This window comes from Lates calcarifer, linkage group LG23 (assembly GCF_001640805.2).
Source record: "Lates calcarifer isolate ASB-BC8 linkage group LG23, TLL_Latcal_v3, whole genome shotgun sequence".
NCBI classification, from domain to species: domain Eukaryota; kingdom Metazoa; phylum Chordata; class Actinopteri; family Centropomidae; genus Lates; species Lates calcarifer.
In genome coordinates, this window is record NC_066855.1 from 10,807,798 (window position 1) to 10,827,294 (window position 19,497).

The 19,497-nt window shown below is 41.6% G+C and overlaps 1 protein-coding gene across 2 annotated transcripts in view; it reads right to left on the bottom strand.

Moving 5' to 3' along the window:
• LOC108901714 (potassium voltage-gated channel subfamily H member 4) overlaps positions 1-19,497 on the bottom strand; it is a 36,251-nt gene continuing 16,754 nt past the window's right edge. Inside the window, exons 5-16 of one of the 2 annotated variants that reach the window (XM_051066411.1) lie at positions 16,054-16,294; positions 14,624-14,781; positions 14,056-14,257; positions 12,796-12,990; positions 12,096-12,295; positions 11,555-11,804; positions 11,247-11,461; positions 6,427-6,465; positions 5,153-5,538; positions 4,120-4,211; positions 3,194-3,270; positions 1-2,230 (exon numbers count right to left, since the gene is read on the bottom strand). In XM_051066411.1, coding sequence (XP_050922368.1) covers positions 1,157-2,230; positions 3,194-3,270; positions 4,120-4,211; positions 5,153-5,538; positions 6,427-6,465; positions 11,247-11,461; positions 11,555-11,804; positions 12,096-12,295; positions 12,796-12,990; positions 14,056-14,257; positions 14,624-14,781; positions 16,054-16,294 — 3,129 coding nt within the window. In that variant the 3' untranslated portion in view covers positions 1-1,156. The remainder of the gene's footprint in view (positions 2,231-3,193; positions 3,271-4,119; positions 4,212-5,152; positions 5,539-6,426; positions 6,466-11,246; positions 11,462-11,554; positions 11,805-12,095; positions 12,296-12,795; positions 12,991-14,055; positions 14,258-14,623; positions 14,782-16,053; positions 16,295-19,497) is intronic. The other variant, XM_018703322.2, reaches the window with a different exon arrangement.

A 19,497-nucleotide genomic window follows, 5' to 3' on the forward strand; every position in this document is an offset into this window, starting at 1 on the left:
TTTCAGAATAAAATGCAGAAACAAAGTGTGACACCACAGTAAAGGACACAGTGAGCAATTTTCTGCATTCTTTATTTTGTCAGCCGAGGAGAAATCAATCAAGTTCCTGAATACTCTGAATATTGTATGAGTATTGCGAGCTCATGTTTTTATCCCAGGAGGCATTCACATTTTGTAAATTAATAACAGTATTAAATATTTCATGAGACCCACTTTTGAACTAAATGTGTATTTTTATTTATCTTTAATTTATCAGCAGCTATGTTGTGTTTATAGAATTGTAGATCCTTGAGAAAGATATTTGTACCTTCTTCATTTATTTTATTTTTCATGAAGAGCAACTGAACCTATTTCCCAGCATCGTATTAAATGCCTTGGTGAAGAGAAAATAGTAAATTTACTCAAATTTCCTGAAGGATCTTTAGGAGATGCATAAAAAGGAGATGTTCAATGGAATTATAAGTGAAATCATAAATTATTTAATGTGTACTGCTTTGAGTTTGGATATGAGATATTCATAGTCCAAAAACTCTCTGAAATTGCAAATAAAAAATGCTGAACTGAGAAAAACATTCAGTTTAAAACAATGAACAATCTATGCTGTGTGATACACATACTCTATTCTCTATGCGCAAAGTGAAGCATGTGTCATTTTTGTTCCTCTGTGTGTTAAAACATCCAACCACTCTGACCTGTCTGCCATATAAATACAGTATCTGTGTGCACTATCAACAGGTTTTCATGTAGAATGCTTACATATTGATTTGGAAACCTTTTCCTTAGGAAAAAGAATAAACAACTTTACCATGCAAGAAGGTAACAGGTTTTTATCAACTGCAAATTTGCTCTGAGGATGTTGGAAAAAATATACAGTATATACTAGAACCCACTGCTGTGGAGCTTTTTTTTTTTCAAAGACACACTTCCGTAAAGCCAAGATAATGCACAAATGACATGCTTTTGCATAGAAATGGTGTAGATTGCGTGGAGTTTGACAAATATGAGAGCCCAAGAATTCAAAGGGGGAAATACAGCACACATTGACAATCTCCAGCAGAGTCTGTTTAAACACTGTAAGAAGTTGCATTTCAGTAACTGCTGCTTTTGTTTCCAGTTGCAGTGAAGTCGCTGAGTCTGCCCCTGAAACATGTACAGTTCAATCAGTGAGGTCCAGGCACCACGACTGCTCTGTGCTCTGTGTCTGGACGCCGATGCTGGACCTTCGCGACGATGCGCTCTCGCTGTCCCGGCTCTCCATAGAGCTCCCTTTCCCCAGTAGGCACTCCAGACTGGTGTGTTCTATGGCAGATGGGTCGCCCAGTGGGAGACCGGGCTCGAGAGCGTCCAATCGTGGCGACCCTGAATCCAGTGAGGATCCGAGAGGGTGGCTGGGCAATGCGGGTGTAGAGGCAGAGACAGGGTGAATAGAGGGGTGTGAGTCCTCCTTTTGGAAGATGGAGGTGTCGTGGATCAGATTATGAGATGCTGGGGTGGACATCAGAACACAAATGTTCTCTTGTGAGGTCTGTGATAAGTTGAGATGGGACTCTGAGGGCAGGTTGAGATGGGGGTAAGAGCTCAGTGATGGGTCCAGCAGGCTGTGTGTGGACCTGCCTGTGGGGGCACCAGACAAAAGGCAAGAGTAGTCATCACTATCACCGGGAGGCTGCAGGCACAAAGTGGGCTGGGACTGGCTGATGGTAGTTGGACTAGCACTGAGAGGTCTGTTGTCAGAGTCTTCATGCCCAGCATGAGGTGTGATGCCTGGACTTCCACCCTGGAAGCCTGGGCTGACGCTGAGGAGTGAAGGGCTGGTCCACAGATGTGTGGTCATGCTCTCAGAGCTATGACACGAGCCTAACCTGGGCGCAGAGTTTAGAGAGGGGTGCGGGCAGGAGTTAGCAGGCGGACTGGCGGACTGAGGCTGGTGGTGGCTCTCAGTTCGGGTTTCAGCAGCTCCACTGTAGCTCCAGTGGCCAGTGGGTGGGACATTTTGGTGGTTGTGACCTTCGTGGCCCCCAGGATCGTTATGGAGGTGGTAGGCTGACGCTAGGTTGAACGACATGCCAGCGTTGGGGCCTGTGGGAGGGCTCGACACCATTTGGATGCCATAAGGGTATGAGGGGAGGGAGGCTTTGTAGTGATGCATGGATATGTGAGCCTGGAGGAGGTGCATCATGTGGTGCAGGCCCTTGGTGAGCTCAGATACTTCCTGGTTTAATGTGCCCATCTGTGCGGAGAGTACACAGTTTATTTATGCATACTTTGCATATTCTATCATTACACAGCAGACGTGGTAAAGTTCACAGAAACGGTTTCGAAATATTCTACCCAATTAAGTCCCGAGCAGAGTGACACATTAATCACTTTCTATCTTCAAGGTTTAATCTCAGTGTCTTGTCCAGATATAATTTTCTGATGACCTCCCAAAAGAGAACCAAACAATTTATAATCCCCTCTATGACTCTAAGAAATGGCTTCTTGCACAGTATTGAAATCCAGAGGGACACAGGCTAAGGTAACTGACGCAAATAGGGGAGAAAGTAGACAGAAACCTGGGAACAAGTCAGTGAACCAAGAAGGAAAGGGGGCCAGAGAAGGGCCATAAGTAGACCTGGGCTGTCATCAGAATTTCTTCTTTCTTCAGATTGTCCAGTCAGCACTCCTGGCTACCCTCTGCATTGCAGAAGTGCCCTGCTGATTAATTAATATCAACTTCAGACAGCACCTACCTGAGCCCATCTGGATGTTCTCATAGCACCTGCTTCCGCTCTATTTACATTCAGATTAAAATGCAGGAACACACTGAGAAACAGGGCAGCTGAGCCTACATCTCACTATACATTAACCAATATAAATACGCAAACATGGCTGATATTGGTTGAGATACCACTTTGTTCTTATTTTTCTGAAGTAAACCCATTTCTAAAGACCAAAACAGGAATTCATATTTTAATGCCAAAACAGAATGCAGGTTGTATTTTTCTCATTACAAATGCATTACTGCTACTCCAATCCATTACTCATGGATTTCATATTCAGTCTTTCCAAAGTACTTTACAAACAGAAGACAGGAAAGGTGAGGAGAGGGATATGGAGCAAAGTTGATTTGGGTCTGGGAAGGATTTCAACCAAAGGCTAGATTATCTTTGGTCCGATCAATTTTAATTTAGGTTAAGAGGCTGTGCTTTACCTTATGGTTGAGCTGACTGATGCTCTGCCTGACCTCCTCTGTCTCTAGCAACAGAGTGGCATTTGCCTGCGTGGCATCTGGAAAAAAAAAAAAAAAAAAAACAGGAGGAGGAAAATAAAGTAGCTGACTTAGTAGCACACAACTCAACACACCACACAGAGGATTTATCAGCATCAATATGAAGTTATGAAGTTATGGTATACATGAATTAATTTAAGTAAAGGTATACAAAAATACAGTATTAACTAAACAATTGCAGAGTTACTTCATTGAACAGCATTAATGATATTATATCTACCATTATGCCTGTATGGATTTATAAATAGAGAGTGTCTTGACTATATGATGTTGCTGTGGTTTATTGGGATCTACAAGATGGAAGCTTGTGAAGTCTTTAAATATGACTGTGACCACAGCAGCAAGTATGTGGAATCAGTGAGGCATGTTAGCAAAGAACACAACAAAAAACAGGCATTCCTTCGGGAGGTGTTGTAGGATGGTCAGAACAGCAACGAAAAATAAAAAATCAGGAGGTGCATCCTACACCACAGTTTTTAAAAACACTTCTAATATTTAGTAAGCTGTACTGTAAATAGATTGATACTGTGTACTGTTGTGCCTCTGTAGCCAAAGCACTCATTATACTTAAGTAAATTAATTGGACCTCAACTCAACAGAACCTGATATTCTTCCTAGGATGATAGTGATCACGAGGAAAAGCTCAGGTCAGATGATCAGCACCCTGCTTTGACCTCAGTTGTCCTTTAACATGTTCTCTTACTCTTTGGACTCACTCCTCTGCACTCTCATATTTCCCCAGAAGGAGGCAGGGCAGCATTGTGGTGTCCACTGTTTGAACTCTTCGAGTTTACCTCCAGCCACCTGGCACCCAGGTGACCCCCGCAGCTGGAGGCGGTTTGGCTTACCTCGGGTACTGCCTCCTGTACTGGCTTTAGGCCCACTGTGCTCCACGTTGAAATGGAACGTGTGCCCATTGTCTTCGATGCCGTCTACAACCCTGGTGGGACGGAGGGAGGGAGGAGGGAAGCTGAAGTTAATGTAACAGTAGAACTTTTTCAATTATCATTGGAGCCAGCAGACGACCCAGGAATGTGCCATGAGAGCTGCGGCTGGCAGAGGCCCATGTGGGTTTGAACATGAGGAGAAGAGCCCAGTCTGGAGGGTTGGACACCTGAGCTCTCTGAACCAGCACTTACCCATATCTAGGACTTACTGGATGACTTAGGGATACATTATGAATACAGATGGTTGGGGCAGGAGGATAAGGTGCTCTGGTAATGAAATGCTGTGACATCTGTTGAAATATGCAATGCAAATACACTGCATTTACATTGAGTAGATGATGCAGGTTTCTCTAGCATGACTTTAGGTGTCCGTTACTTCAACACCTTATTCGGATCATGTCAGACGTTTAAGGCTTCCGTAACTACAGTGAGTAAGTAGACATCATGTGCTTTACAGGGATTAGTGAGATAACGTCTGTGACGGCACAGAAAAGGAATTCATTTTATGTCATATATGTTACAAGGAAACAACTGTCTGTGTATTGCCTTCATAGAAACCCCTTTACACTGCAATTCAAGAAAACAGTCAGGTAACAAATACTATCTTTGTGAAGCTTATCATTTGTAATGGCTGTTTATCGTCAGGTGTTTGTAATGAACTCTATGATTTGTAAATGACTTTGCTGGGCACCCTACACCTTAAAGGAATCAGGTTGTCACACTAGACTAGAAATTCTAGTTAAATAATTATTAATTGCATGATGTTATTAGAATATATAGCATTGCATTACATTAGACAGGCATTTTTATTTATTTTTCTGCTCACTCAGTGTACTTTTTTTTTTTTTTTTGCAATATTAGCTACTGAAGTTAAAAAGAAAAGTCACATATTCTGACTGGTAAGAGGTTTTGCTTGATTTCTGCTTGGACCTACCTTGGACTAAGGTCTGGGGGTCCAAAGCAGGTCACAGTTGGGATGAGCAGCTTCGAAGGCTTTTGCTCAGCTCCTGACTCTGTCTGGCCTGATGTTGAGGCTGGGGCCGGGGCTGATGTGGGGGTGCTGTGCTCTCGTTTGGTCGGTGGCTGAGGGGACGAGTTCTGCCCGTGGAAGCCACGGCTGAGATTGGGAGAGCGGCAGCGTCGCAGGGCGTTGAACTGCCGCAACTCGTCCCCCAGGAGGTTCCCCAGAGACGTGCGGCGGACGGGGCTGCTGAAGCTGGGCAGCAGGAGGTTGCGGCGAGAGCGAGTGTTTGGAGAGAGGTGGAAGGAGTCATCTGAGTCATCACCCTTGGTTTCCACGATAGGGGGAAGTCTAGGTTCCTGTAAAACAGAAAATATAAAATGCAGTGTTAATAACTACATGCTCAAACTGCCTGATTTGTATTTGTCAAACTACAAGCCCTGAGAATATGAAAATAGATTAGAGAAGAAATAAAATACAATACAATACAAGAATACTAAAAAAAGTATTGAATCATATTAGGAAACCAGACAAACTTAAAATCCCACTTAAAATATCTTTCCCCCTCAAAACATTTACTGAGCAATCTGGCACATAACAACCTATTTATTTTAAAAGCTGCTGATAAGGAGTAACTAATGTGTTATTTACATTTTAATGAGCTGCAGCTGATGATATTTTAATCACATTACTTTAATCCTGTTACAAATCTATTACGCTCTAACTGTAGCTGCTTGTGTGCTTATGAGTAAAAACAATTAGTTTTACACTAAATGCAACTTTTAATAAGAAAGCGAGTGCTGTAAACAGTACTATGATAATAGATAAATAAGGTAGGGTGATATAGGGAGGTGAATACTGTATGTAGTGAAAAAAGTAGTTCAAAAGGTTTCCCATTAGGAGAGCTATTGACCCAGTTAGCGAGCTAACTCTAGGGACTGCTCACTCTGTTCCAAATGAGTTTCAACCTGTAGGGGAAGTCCTTGTACAACCCCTCCCACAGTGTTCACCAGTATTACAGTATGTCCCAGAAAAACTGGGGGTTTTACCTTGAAAACCAGACACATGCCTGCTATAGACCAAGAACTTAAGCTCATGATACAAGTACACCTCTCACCACAGTTATGCCATGGTCTCCCCTGTTCTATATCTAATCTCAACCAGGCTTGGTGAATTTATCATAACTTAAAAAAAGGAATAATAATGACACGTCAGAGAGAAGAAGACTGAATTTAGACTGAACTCACATGGGAGAGCCTGGGTGACCTTGAAAACCTGTTCAGACCCTGCAGCGATAAAAAGAAAGCAACAGGGATTACAAAAGACACAGCTACAGGCAGAATATATTTATTTTCCTAATATCCTATTTATCAGATCTTTGACTGATGAAATTAAAACTGAGCCGTGCAATAACATCTTTAGAAATGAATTCATTTCAGTGATATCTTTGGATTTACAAAACTGTGTAAAATTCTCTTTTGTTTTTGTTTTTTTCCACTGTTTTCCCTTTTGCCGCTACTTAGATGACCTTGGTCAGTAATACAGCCTTTGCCACACAAGCTGAATCACATAACTGATCCTTTTTCCACACTTGACTGCAGGGGGATTCCAGCAAAAGTTTGTCTTTCTGCTAGTGTGTGGAGAAATTGCTAGCAATTTAGAATAATCACCAGCTGGATGGCAAATGAAACTGTGGTAGTGTGAAGCCTTCCCTCATGTGTGAAAAAAGTGCTTGTGACAACATAGCTTAATGTGACAACACAAGCCACAGTCTGTCGCTCTACCAGTCTGGTGCCAGTGATGCTCTTTGATGCAAGGAAGCCAATTCACTGAGGATACACATTAAATTTAATCCTTCACTGAAGCACAATACTGAGTTTAAAAATCATCACAGCTGAGAGGAAATTAAATCTAAAACTCTAGCTGTGAATCTTAACATCTCCTCAGACAGTTGTGTTATGTGAGAGGCAAAGGGGAGAAATCTGAGTCAAATTCTACTCATAAGGAAAATTAACCCTGGAGCGACGTGGAATGATTAACTAGCCAGCCAGGAATATCAGTGCCAAATGACATTAATTGAACATCAATATCAAGTAATGGGGCACTGATGCCACAAGTGTCCCACATAGTAAAGTGGGTTTGCAAGGACTTAATTGAGGGACTTTTTCCTGTGTGCTACCTTGTGTTTGCACATGCCTGACATTTTGTAAGAGCAGATACAGGGTGAGCAGAGTCAGAAGAATATGTTAGTTGTGAATATTGTGCCAGATATCATACAAATCCAGAATACATTTCATGGGATCTCTTTTTTTGTTTCAGGAGAGTACAGAAAGTCCAGGAAACAGTGACTGAGATTACGTAAAACTCAACCCATGAAACACAAGAGGGCAAATCAGCAAGCTATGGCGGACTTTTACACAGAACTAAACTATGTGGTCAGCCATCTAAATCCAAGTGTTATAGGTAGAGAATTGGTACCACAAATTTATTCAAAAACTGATGTCGGTACAGTATATAATTTGGGACACATTTAATGTTTCCAGAACAGTTTAAAAATCAGAAGTATACACCACTGACAGCCAAGTGAGTGTAAATTCATCCAATCAAGTGTAGAGTTTATTCGGATATCTCAGAAAGAGAGCTGTCTATTGTACTGGAAGGATGTACTTGAAATGACATTGATTTCATCTGAGGGTATTGTCATCTGGGACAGTTATGACATTTTGTCATCTCCTCTCTGTACTCCTTCAGTGCACTCCTGATTGGTATTTTTATCACATCCAACATGTCAGCAACATCAAGCTCATTTTGTTTCTAGATCGCAAATAAACTTGCTGTGTTTTTTAGAGATAGACCGATATGTTTTTTCAGGGCCGATACCAAAACCGATTATTAGTAGTCAAGGAGGCCGATAACAGATATTTGGAGCCGATATTCATTTGCAGTAAAAGTGAAAATACTGGCGTCAAAATTTTGAGTAATACTCCAACACTTAACTTCATTTAAATGCCTTCATATGTTTATTAAACAGCTTTTCAGATTTGCAACATGTTAAAGATTTTTTTTATCTTAGAAAATAGACATCTTTGTTTTAAAAATCAACACAAAAAGTGCAGGGAGCTCCCAGGCTCAGCAGCATGTCTTATAAAGTTAAATGAAAACTTAAACAAATAAATAGCTCTCTACAGTAAATAAAGAAACATATATCTGCTCCGGAGCTTCTCCACCCGGCAAAACTTTTTTCTCCTCTCTGCCGTGTGTGAGCATTGTGCATGCACAGCTTTCACTGCTGTTACCCGTGCCATGGCTCTGTGTAACCAGTCAGATGGTGCTGTGGGTGGGACAATGCTGGAGGCAGAGTAGTGATTGCAGACAGAGAGGCGCGGCTGCATCAGAGCCAAAATAACCTAGTTTTAAATTGATCTCTTATTGGCCATTGGATAAAAAAAAAAAAAAGGCAGATGCCGATATGCATCAAAATGCCGAATATTGGCGTCGATAATTGGCCTGGCTGATAATTGGTTTATCCCTAGTGTTCTTGCACTCCCCACCAGCGGTTTCCAGTGGCAGCCTTTATTAACCTTGTTAAACTTGTTGTCATGTGAGGATCCAAAGGGAGCTGCATCCCCATTACTCCTGACCAACTAGCTTGTTCTTCACACCCCATGACTACTTACTACTTAACTCTCCCTGTGGCGACATGGTCATTATAGTCCAACAAATTTGGCTCCCCAGTGGAGTAGTGACCTTCCCACTCTGCCCAGGACAGCACAGTCACTCCGTCTCTCTAAATCTCTCCTCCCTTAAGAAACAAGCCAACATCCCGAGTGCATACCAAATCATTCAACCTGACCTTAAATCTGCAACTATTGATTTTTTTTTTTTTTTTGGGTAACTTGGGGCAAACACAACACTGACATAGTATTATCTTTTCAGTTTATATGACAAACTTGCTAGCAAACAGTTATGTACACAACTGGCAGAGTAAAGAGGAACATGATAATTCATTCAGAGTTGTGTGTCTATTCACTGTCTTTTAGCTCTGTTTTTAGTCTGCACCAACTCCTGAGCAAAATTCCTGCAGCCATACCAATGCAGATTTCAGTTTGCTCCATTTAAGACGCTCAATTATAAAAAGCAAGCTGAAAAGTCAACTTGAAAGTAGTATGAAGGGTTTTTCCAGTACTAGAGTGTCAAAAAAGAAAGAATAAAACTTTTTGTCTCTGTTTCTGTTTGTAGTTTGCTGAGTAAAAATAGCTGCAAAACTTGTATGTTCTTCATCAACACATATTGAAAAGAATTTAATTGACACCACTACAATAAAAGTAGAAATGAAATTACAGAGCTGACAAAAATCCTCATTTTCCATCTGGCACTCTGAGTTTTTCCCTTTTAGACAAGACAAAGGAGTCCCTTTTGGATACCTTATACTGTAATAGGCATTCCTACAATCTGTTTCTTTGGCAATATTTCACTGCAGTTGACTGATTACTGTACAGTCAGCATACAATTCTCAAGTATCTCTTGAGTGTAAAAGGACCTCCCATCCTACAGGACTCCCACCTAAAACCACCCACTGTGAAGATGTAGATGAGACCAGTATGTTTGTGTGTGTCCTTGTGTGTGTGAGCGTGTGAGTGTGTGAGGAGTCTGTGGGACCTGGCAGCTCAGCCAGGTAGCTGTGCACTCCTTCATCCTGTCAGGGGGGTGCCGGTGCCCTGGCTTTGTGCTTGAGCATAAACTCTGAGCAGATGGTCTGAGAGAAGTAGAGAACTAACACTCGTGATCAGCCACGCCTTGGAGAAGCCTGCTTGAATCTAGATTAAATCTAAATGTATGTATAGCAGCTATACACCAAACAAAGACCCTATGATAGTTAACTTTCCTACAATAATTTGCTTTTCTGTCATGTATGCATGGATTCTATAAGGTGACAAATTTTATCAGTGATGTCTCTTTATGGAGGACACTCCTCAAACATAATCATTCTGTTTTTGAAGCCCTCATTAACTCATTTGAAGCTGTGTTCCTTCAGCCTGACTGACAAAAAGACATCTGGTAATTAACACTGCCCGAACAGATGTCCTGTCTTTCATGTTCCAAACTAAACAAACACAATGAAAGAAATAACAAAACCTTCAAACAATAGAAAAGGCCTGTGGGAACCAAGACAAATGCTTGAGGCAAGTACAGAATGTTTGTGACTGACAATAAGGATGAGATCGAGAAAGTCCTTGGGGAGCTTTGTCGGGTTTTGTCAGTCACACATCAGTGACATCACAGCATTAATTTGTTTTGATCATACAGTTCAACAAAATACCATGCAAAACAACCACTGAACTTTTTTGCACTGTTTCTGTAGATTTCAAGATGCATCTTCTTAATACATTATATAATAGCGCCTGAAAACATGGCTACAACATCAACAGGTGCATTTTCTCTGCAGATAGAGGATTATCTTGCCTTACATAATGCTTTCTTAAATAACTGTTAGGGGTAACAGGCTGTACTCAGAGGAGGTCAGTGTCTGGGTGTAATGTCATCCTGCTGCGCTTTGGGGTGGTGACGGGGAAGCGATACGGCTGCCTGACAGCGGCACCCACGCATGGTAACTGGCGTGACAATCAAGCCACCAACAGCCCTTTGGTTGCTGTGGCAGAACAAATGTCAAGGAGAGTGACAAAGGCTCCTAGGGGGGCACAATGTGTTTGGTATGTTGTATGCTCTATTTCACTAGATAAATGTAAGTGTGGGTGTAAAGTCTGCTATACTGCAATGTGGAATCTAATAATGTAGAATGTAGAACATGTATTAATTTCATACAAAGCTACAATGACCAGTGAGAGGAAAAGATACAAATTTCTCCACCAACAGCAGCCTCAGTTGAACAGAATGCAATGAAAATGTGTTGAATTTCTGAATTTTATTTGGTAGGCTCAGGTTTAAGCATACTGAATTCAAGTTTTGATAGTTAGGAGTTTAGAAATTAGTAGACTAGAAACAGAAAAGGAACTCTAATAACCCATTTAATCAGCAACTGTTTTGTGTGGCTGAGTGTATTTATTACCTCGTCCTGGCTGCCCTCACGCAGGTTATATGTGAGATTGTTGTGGATGTCAGAGGCAAACACGCTGGCATATTCAGGGTAAAGTTCCAGCACCTCTCTCAGGCCTCGTACACTGATATACTGCAGGTCACAGTAGGTCAAGGCCTTCACATCAGCATTGGTCTTGATCACCTGGTCTGTTCCAGGCAAGTCAGACCCGATCAGGTCCCCTTTCCCTAAAATCAAAACAATAAATATTCACTTTCTTTCCTTTATTTTATGCTGAATAATCACCTTAAACACAATGCTAAAAACAATACAATACAAACCTAATATAGCCAGCACCATGCTGTCTTTCAGCACCTCCAGAGACCCAGAGCAGACAAAGTAGTTGGCATGCAGAGCATCGCCCTGCCGGATGAGGTACTCCCCAGGGACGCAGAAGGAGGTTTTTATATGGAGTGAGAGTGAGCGGAGGCAGCCACGACTGGCCCCCTTAAAGACCGGCAGCTGGAGGATGTCCTTATTCAGATGCATGGCGATGTCAGCCCGCAGCTCATCAGGGAAGTCGTGCAAGAGCTGGGGATGTGTGACAGATGTAATGAGATGCGACACTGATTGGTAATTACGGAATGGACTCTGTTGCCACCAGTTACCCTCTTTTGAATTTCAATAGGATGTCAATTGACGGTTTAGCAGCAGCCATGTGTTGTGCAAGATCATAAACAACTACAGTTGGAAAAGGTTGTGAATGGATTTAGAGCGGATTTTATTGCTCAAATGCTCTCAAAACATTGCCTTTATGTTCCTTGAGGGAAGACAGCACTGTGTACAAAGGTATTACATGACAACAATGAAAGGGACTCTTACCTCATTGGCATCTATACCATTGTTGACAGACCACGTGGTTTGGAAGTACTCCAGCATGCGTTGTTTGAGCTGCTGGGGCAGACGGTGGACACGGATGAAGTCCTTTAGGTCCTTCATACGTGTGTGGTAGAGAGAACGGCGTGAGTACATACGCTGGATGATGGCCGTCACATTACCAAAGACAACAGCATGCATCAATGCTGTGTAAGAGACAGAAACAAATGGTGTTAAAGACAGTAAAAGACAATATAAAGGCTGAGCACTTGTATTCCTAGGTAAAAAGAATACAATTTATTTTTAAGAAATATTTACTTTCTATGGTGACTTTTATTTTTCCTTCTTTAAAATAAATAGAATTTTATATTGATCACTACCCAATCATTTACACATTACCATTTATCTGCTTATTGATCCACACAGGTGCCACAATAATATACAGCTCCGTTTATATCACTGTTCTGACAAGCTGTCGGAATAACAAACACACATACAATTATCTTATGGGTTGTTGCACCAATAATTGCCACCTCAGCTAAAATGATCTGTTTATTGGTATATAAAGATGGCAACAAGCTGCATCTCAAAGGCCAGCCAAACCATCCAACCCACTTCCTGCTGACTTTCTAGCACTGACGTGCCAAACAGAGGCACCGCTCTGCCAGGATGCCAGAGGGAGAATGTACCCTAGTGTCAGACGTACCGCCGATGAGCATGGTGCAGATGGAGAAGATCTTCTCTGCATCAGTGTTGGCACAGACGTTGCCAAAGCCCACACTGGTCAGGCTGCTGAGGGTAAAGTAGAGGGCAGCGATGTAGGAGCTGCGCACTGTCGGGCCGCCAACTGTGCTGTTGATGTAGGGCGTCTCCAGACGTTTGCCCAGCTCGTGGAGCCACCCTTGGATGAGGAGATAGAGCATGAGGGAAGAACAATGTCTAAAGGCTACAGTTCATGTTGTCTGCATGGAGGGTATTGAAATACCTTGTCTGAGAGAGAGAAAAGTATATGTTTGGGTCTGTGTGTTTGTGTGTGTCAAGAAGAGATTGTCAAGAGTGTCAGCAAGCTGGCAGAATGAGACTGGCTCCTCCAGGGATAAATAAGGCTGTTAATCAGCAGGTATGACCTAACCTCCCCATAGACAGAATATATGGACACAAAGGTTTGTAGAATCACATGTATACACATAAATAGAAATACACACACTCACATTTCACAACAGACTGTACTGTACTGGACATGTTTAATGCTGTACAGTAAAGTATGTTACAGTATGTGTGTTGCTATTTGTAGTTCATCAATCATGTGGCTGTTAAGCTGTAGGATTAAACTCATCATTTTTTGGTAGTCCCTTTTCATGATAATAAGAACATACATGATTATATTCTTTGATCTGTTGCAGGCAACTGTGTACATAAGAAGACAAGATATTACTTAGATAATTTATAGAACAGAAAAGTCTGTCAGTTTTTGATTATTGGTCTCCATGCTGAACTATTTTCAAACAGTGACACAAACAAGACATTAGTGCGCTGCTTGCCACCAGTTATTTGTTATATCGGCTTTTGATCTGGTCTCAGGCAGTTCTCATTAGAGTGCCAGAGTATGGTGTTCGCCAACATCTCACCACTAAGGAGGGCTGGAAATCCCAATAGGTGAGCCATGACTATTTATAGCTATGCGGGGACAAAACAAATGTCTCACTGTGTTGGCAAAATCTTGTCTATGGTATAAGACTAGACAGTTGGCTTAGACTGGATTAGTTAGTGAATCAAATCTGGATAGTTAGCACTCACTTTGGAATTAACAGTTTAATGTAACATTTGATTTTACTTCCTGTCAGAGGTTCCAGTAAAGACAATGAATAAATGATGGAACATGGTGAAATTCAGTCAGAACTACTATTGCTGCTACTAGTCCTTCAGAATTCAGCTTCCACCTCAGCAAGGTCTCAGTCAGACTCACCAATGTCCCAGGTCTCATTGGTCTCTATTTCCTTGCGTCCAATCATGTACCAGATGCAGGCCATCCAGTGTGCCAGCAGGGCGAACACAGACATTAGCAAGGTCAGAACCATGGCGCTGTACTGGGAGTAGCGGTCCAGCTTCTGAAGAAGACGAAGGAGGCGCAGCAGGCGTACTGTCTTAAGTAGGTGGACCAAGGAGGTCTGAGGTGGAGAGTGGAGCAAGGGGGAGCAGAGAGGAAGAAAAAGAGAGAAAGGAAGAAAGCAAGAGAGAGGAGTTGGAGTAGGGGAAAAGCAGGCTGTTCAGATTTTGGAAATCAAAACCTGCCATGTTAATATCTAAAAATACACACTAAAAAGACACTCTAACTGCACATATATTCAAACGAATGTGCTTATCTTGTGTATGACTCATTTCTTTGGAAGTACTCATCACATAATATATCAATCTTGAAAATGGAGGGAGATTTATTCCCAAAGGCAACACATGTCTGGGGAAATTAGTATGTATGATGAAAAATCATCAACTTCCTGCTTCTGTCAGCAACCACTGAGAGCAGCAATACTCACCACTGTGATGTTGAAGGCATACAGCAAGTCAAAGGGCAGGGCAGCCACCAGGTCCACAAAGAACCAGGTGGTGGCATAGTGAATGCAAATGGAGCGTGCTTCATACACCACCTGGCCTGACTGGCTCACGTAGGTGGTGCGGAAATTCAGGATAATATCTGCAAATATAAAGGTTAAAGGTCATTTTTTCCTCTGTGGCTAAGAGATGGTAAAGTCATACTCATAGTCACTGAGCATTGCCACAAAGCTGTAGTTTTGACCGATAGAATGAAACAAGCTGTATACAGTGAGGAATAATGACAGGTGTGAAAGGTCACAAGCTCAGATTCAATCCCAAATTATAGAATACAAACAGGATGGAGTACCAGTTTTAGTCATACTAATGTAATCTTAAAATTGTAACAATATAAATTAAAAATAATACAATAAGAAGCTGAAGCTGAAACTTGAAACAGCTGAAATATGCCAGTGTTTTAAGGCATCCATATGGATCAGTGAATTTGGGAGATAGATCATCTAACCTTAGTGTCAGAATATAGCAAGCACATAACAAGCAGACCTCTGGGTGTGAGGCCTGATGTAACAAAACCTCATCTGTCATTCAAGCTGTTGGTGTTTGCAGAGATGATGGCTCATCACTCAATACCAATTTCAGCTATGAGAAGCTAAAGGAAGGCAAGATGATGATAATGATGGTGACATAGCACACAATGTGCAGAATAGTTTGAGCTGTAAAGATCATTGAAATAAAATCAGTGGCACCTTCTCTCCAAATTTTTTTTGCAAGTATGCCTCATCTTGAGTGCTATATAAGACTTTGCATTCTATTAATTTAAATGTGTGACTTCAATCAAGAAAAACAAGAAATATAATAAGTTACAATAAACAAATCAAGTCTGGGTAGTGACCAAGTAAAAGAGCTTGGCAGAAAACAGGAAGAAAATTTGTTTTTTTCCTAGTATGGCTGGTAGCCTCCTTCTCTGTGCCAAGTTGAGGGACTCAGCACTCTGACATGAACTCCAAATTAAACCATAGTTCATGTACACTAAGAGGAGAACACTGAGTTTCTGCCACCTCAGTTCATCCCCTGAGTGCCTCCCCTTGGGGTTTTATCAAGGACTATCAACTGGGAGGAGTCCCAGGGAGAAACCCAGGACATCCCAAAGGGACTACAAAACCTAGGTTGCCTGGAACAGGTCAAACTTTCTTGGGAAAAGGATGCCTGCGTTTCTCTAGTTTCCTGTTGCCATAGGTGTTAAGAAAATGGATATAAGATGGATGGATGCTGAATAAAAATCTTATCTTACCACAACAAATATACCCTCAATGCACCACTATATCGAAACTTGGTCCTCACAGTTGAAGCCATAGCAAATTAACACAGGATAACACAGGAAGCTGTGGCTTTTTCAATGACTCAAAGTACTCACCTATAATAAACAGCATTTCCACTGCAATGTCGCTTACAATGGTGGAGCGTGCAGCTGTGACAGTGTCATCATACGGTGTGAAGCTGACATTGTAGGGCACGGTGACAGCAACATAGAAGGTAGCCAGCAGAATGAGCCAGTCCCACAGGGCTTTGGACACACTGTAGTGGAGCAGAATGAAGCGCGACTTCTGCACCGCTGCCACCTTGTATTCTGGTATGGAAGGCTTGTCAATCATGCTCTGTAAGAGAGCAGGTAGACAAACAGGTAGAATGGCAAAAACATTCTTAAATATTTCTGCTGAAACAGAAAATAAGAGCAGGTCATATGCACACACACCACAGACTAATACACATATAGAAAGGGGTTTTGCCTGTTAAGAGTTAAAGTCCAATAATAACCACCTCTTGAATTTCAGGCTCAAGTTAATAAATATACAAAAGACATAAAGCATACTTGAGCAGCTGCATAAATGAATAACTTGATAAGCAGATGCTCACGAGGCGGAGTGCTGTGAAAATAAATGATAATCAGATGGACATTGCAGTGCCAACATTTTGCAGAAACAGACAATATAAATGTCAACGCCCTCTCTTGTGTTCTGACCGCTGATGATTCAGTGTGGGAACCAACTCAAGTGAAACAGATATGGTAATGCTGCTGGTTATCTATTCTTGACAGGCCCTTATAGACAGTGATAAAGCTTTCAAATAGCTGTGCAGTAACAATACAAAATGACAGTAAGATGACTGTGGTCAGTAACGGGGGAAACTTATTACCACACATTGATGCCTTATAATTTCACACATGACTTGATCTTGGCTTGACTTTATCCTTCCAAATGCCATTAATGCCTTAATTCTCAGGTGGTATGTACAATGGTAGCTGTGCTACTATAAGGAAATGAGGGGAACTAGAACATTGACCATCCACTGCTGTTATTTTTGGAAGCCTACTGCATATTCATTCCATTTATTTCATTTTTATTAAGGAAATCCAATTGCAGAAAGTATGAATTGCTATTACTGATGAGGTGGGGAGTCCATTTGGCACATAATGAAACTGCAGCTCTCCAAATGGGGCAATGCACTTGGCACATAATAGCCTTAACCATGTTTAGGAGACAGGAGGAGAAGCTATTACCTCTGACAGTGGTGAGAGGGAAACGGAAAGGAGAGATAAATGAACAGTAATCCATCCACGAACAATGTGTCCACTTCACAAACAGGGGAGACCAGAAACAATGAGGCTGATTAATGAAGTCTTAACCCGAGATTTCCTTGAATGGGCCCTGAAGCTGCCTGGTTGACTGGGAGGAATAGACTGACTCTCTGAGAGGGAATGGACAAACTTTTCTTCTATTTCAAAAATAAGAGAAATACCAGAGAACAATGGCACATTGCACTGTATGAATGCAGGAAACATGTTCAGATTGTTTCCACTAACACAAAACTGTAATGACTATGGCTTCTTTTCTGGTCAAAGGATAAGTGTTTATCACAATTTCCCTCTGTCAGTGGGTTTTTCATGGTGTCCAGACATTTGTAAGTGGAAAAATGCTGACTGCCATCAACAGCTGTGGCCACTATAATGACAGTTCATGCAACGTCAGCAGAAGCTGGACTATTTTTTTTCTTTTAATTTGCCTTACATCACAGAGGTCAGGACGCCCATCTAACCTTTGGCACTTGAGGCAGTCATCCGACCACATCCCCAATGATTAGAAAAGAGAAGCCAGGCACTGCGGGGACACATGGGACTGCATGTCACACACACACACACACACACACACACACACACACACACACACACACACACACACACAGCTACAGCTGGTCTTCACACTTCATTAACTGACACTGTGGCCTGGAGTTCTGACTACATCTCCCAGCATGCTCTGGGCTTTAGCGCTGATAAATGCCTGTCCTTGATGGGCAAGGAGACAGGCATGGCTTACCACGTGACTCAAGCTGCAACTCTCTAGGATTCTCAGTCTTGAATCCCACAATATCATTTAACAGTAGTTACTCCTGTTTGAATCACTCCAGGTAACAAGCTTTGCAACATAAACTTTAATTTCAACCAACAATCCGATATTCTCCTACTCTAAACTGAGTCACAGCAAGGGAAAAAAGATAAATGTTCACTGCCTGAAAGTGTGTTTGTGAGTGACTGTGTGAGGAGCAAAAAAAAAAAAAAAAGCTAAGAAAAAAATAAATAAATTTAGGAGAAGTTAGATGTGAAAGCACAGGCTACAGAGCTCTGTATTTCACAGGCAGCCAAAGAAGTATTGCATCATAACTTAAAAATGCCTCTAGATTACACTATTTTTCTCTTTCATAGCCCTTTGACAAGTGCATTAAAGTGAAAAGAGGCAATAGTGGCTCTTCCCCTGGGAAATGGAGCAGCTTGAAATCAAATCTGAGCTTCTTGTCAGCGTGCCTTGGATTGGTTACAGTAGCTGATACACTCACGGGTTGACAGCATCAAAACTGGCAGAACAGACATAAACAACAACTTCTAGTCAGAGTGCTTGTGTTTTGGTAAGGAGCCCTCAGAGAAAGGGGGATTCAAGATGAACATGTTTTGAGGAGGAGATGCATGCTCTGTGTCATGGATCATTTAATAAAGACGCAACCTCTACAGTATTAAAACTCAAACCTGCCACAAACAAATTTTCATTTGTAAATTATACCTCTACACTTCAAAATATTGAAACTTTAAGCAGTTCTTGTCACCTCTGTCTCTCTTTCTGAATATTTTTATGGTGCTAGTATTTAAAGATCTATGTGTATGTGTCTGTGTCAGTGTTTTTCCAGCAAAAGCTTAGCTCTCCCCCCTTTTCTTCCTTGCCTGGCAGGCCGTTGGGCTACAAATAGAGATCTAGTCAAGGCAGAGCTGGCGGGCTGTGGTGTGGAGGCAGAGGACTACATTGTCAGCTAACTGCTACTGAGAAACATACAGAAAGAAACAGACAGAAAGACAAAGTGAAAGAAAGACAGAGTAGGCGACAGACAGAGGAAAAAGAATGGGAAAAATATAGTAATGATGGAAGAGGGAGGACGGCAGTCGAGGAGGAAGCATTTTGATCCTAAAACAGTGCACCCAAAATCTGAGGTACTATTTTTAAAACAAACCGAAAGTATTACAAAGAAAAATACTCATTATACAGAAAAATGGCCTCTGACATTATTGTCTCATTAGTGGTGGATTATGGTGTTAACAGCATTTTAATTCTGAAGCCAGTTAAGATGGAGCTAATTTTATCCTCTTCATATACTGAGTAATTTAATATTCCACAAATGCATTATATTTTAGAAACTGATCCTTCTCCTTTTCTGTTACATAGCATTGGAGGACTAAACCAAATACTATAAAAACTTGCAGAAAACCGAGGTCCTCAAATTAAGCAAAATGCGTTAAATCTGTACTCATGAAAAATTA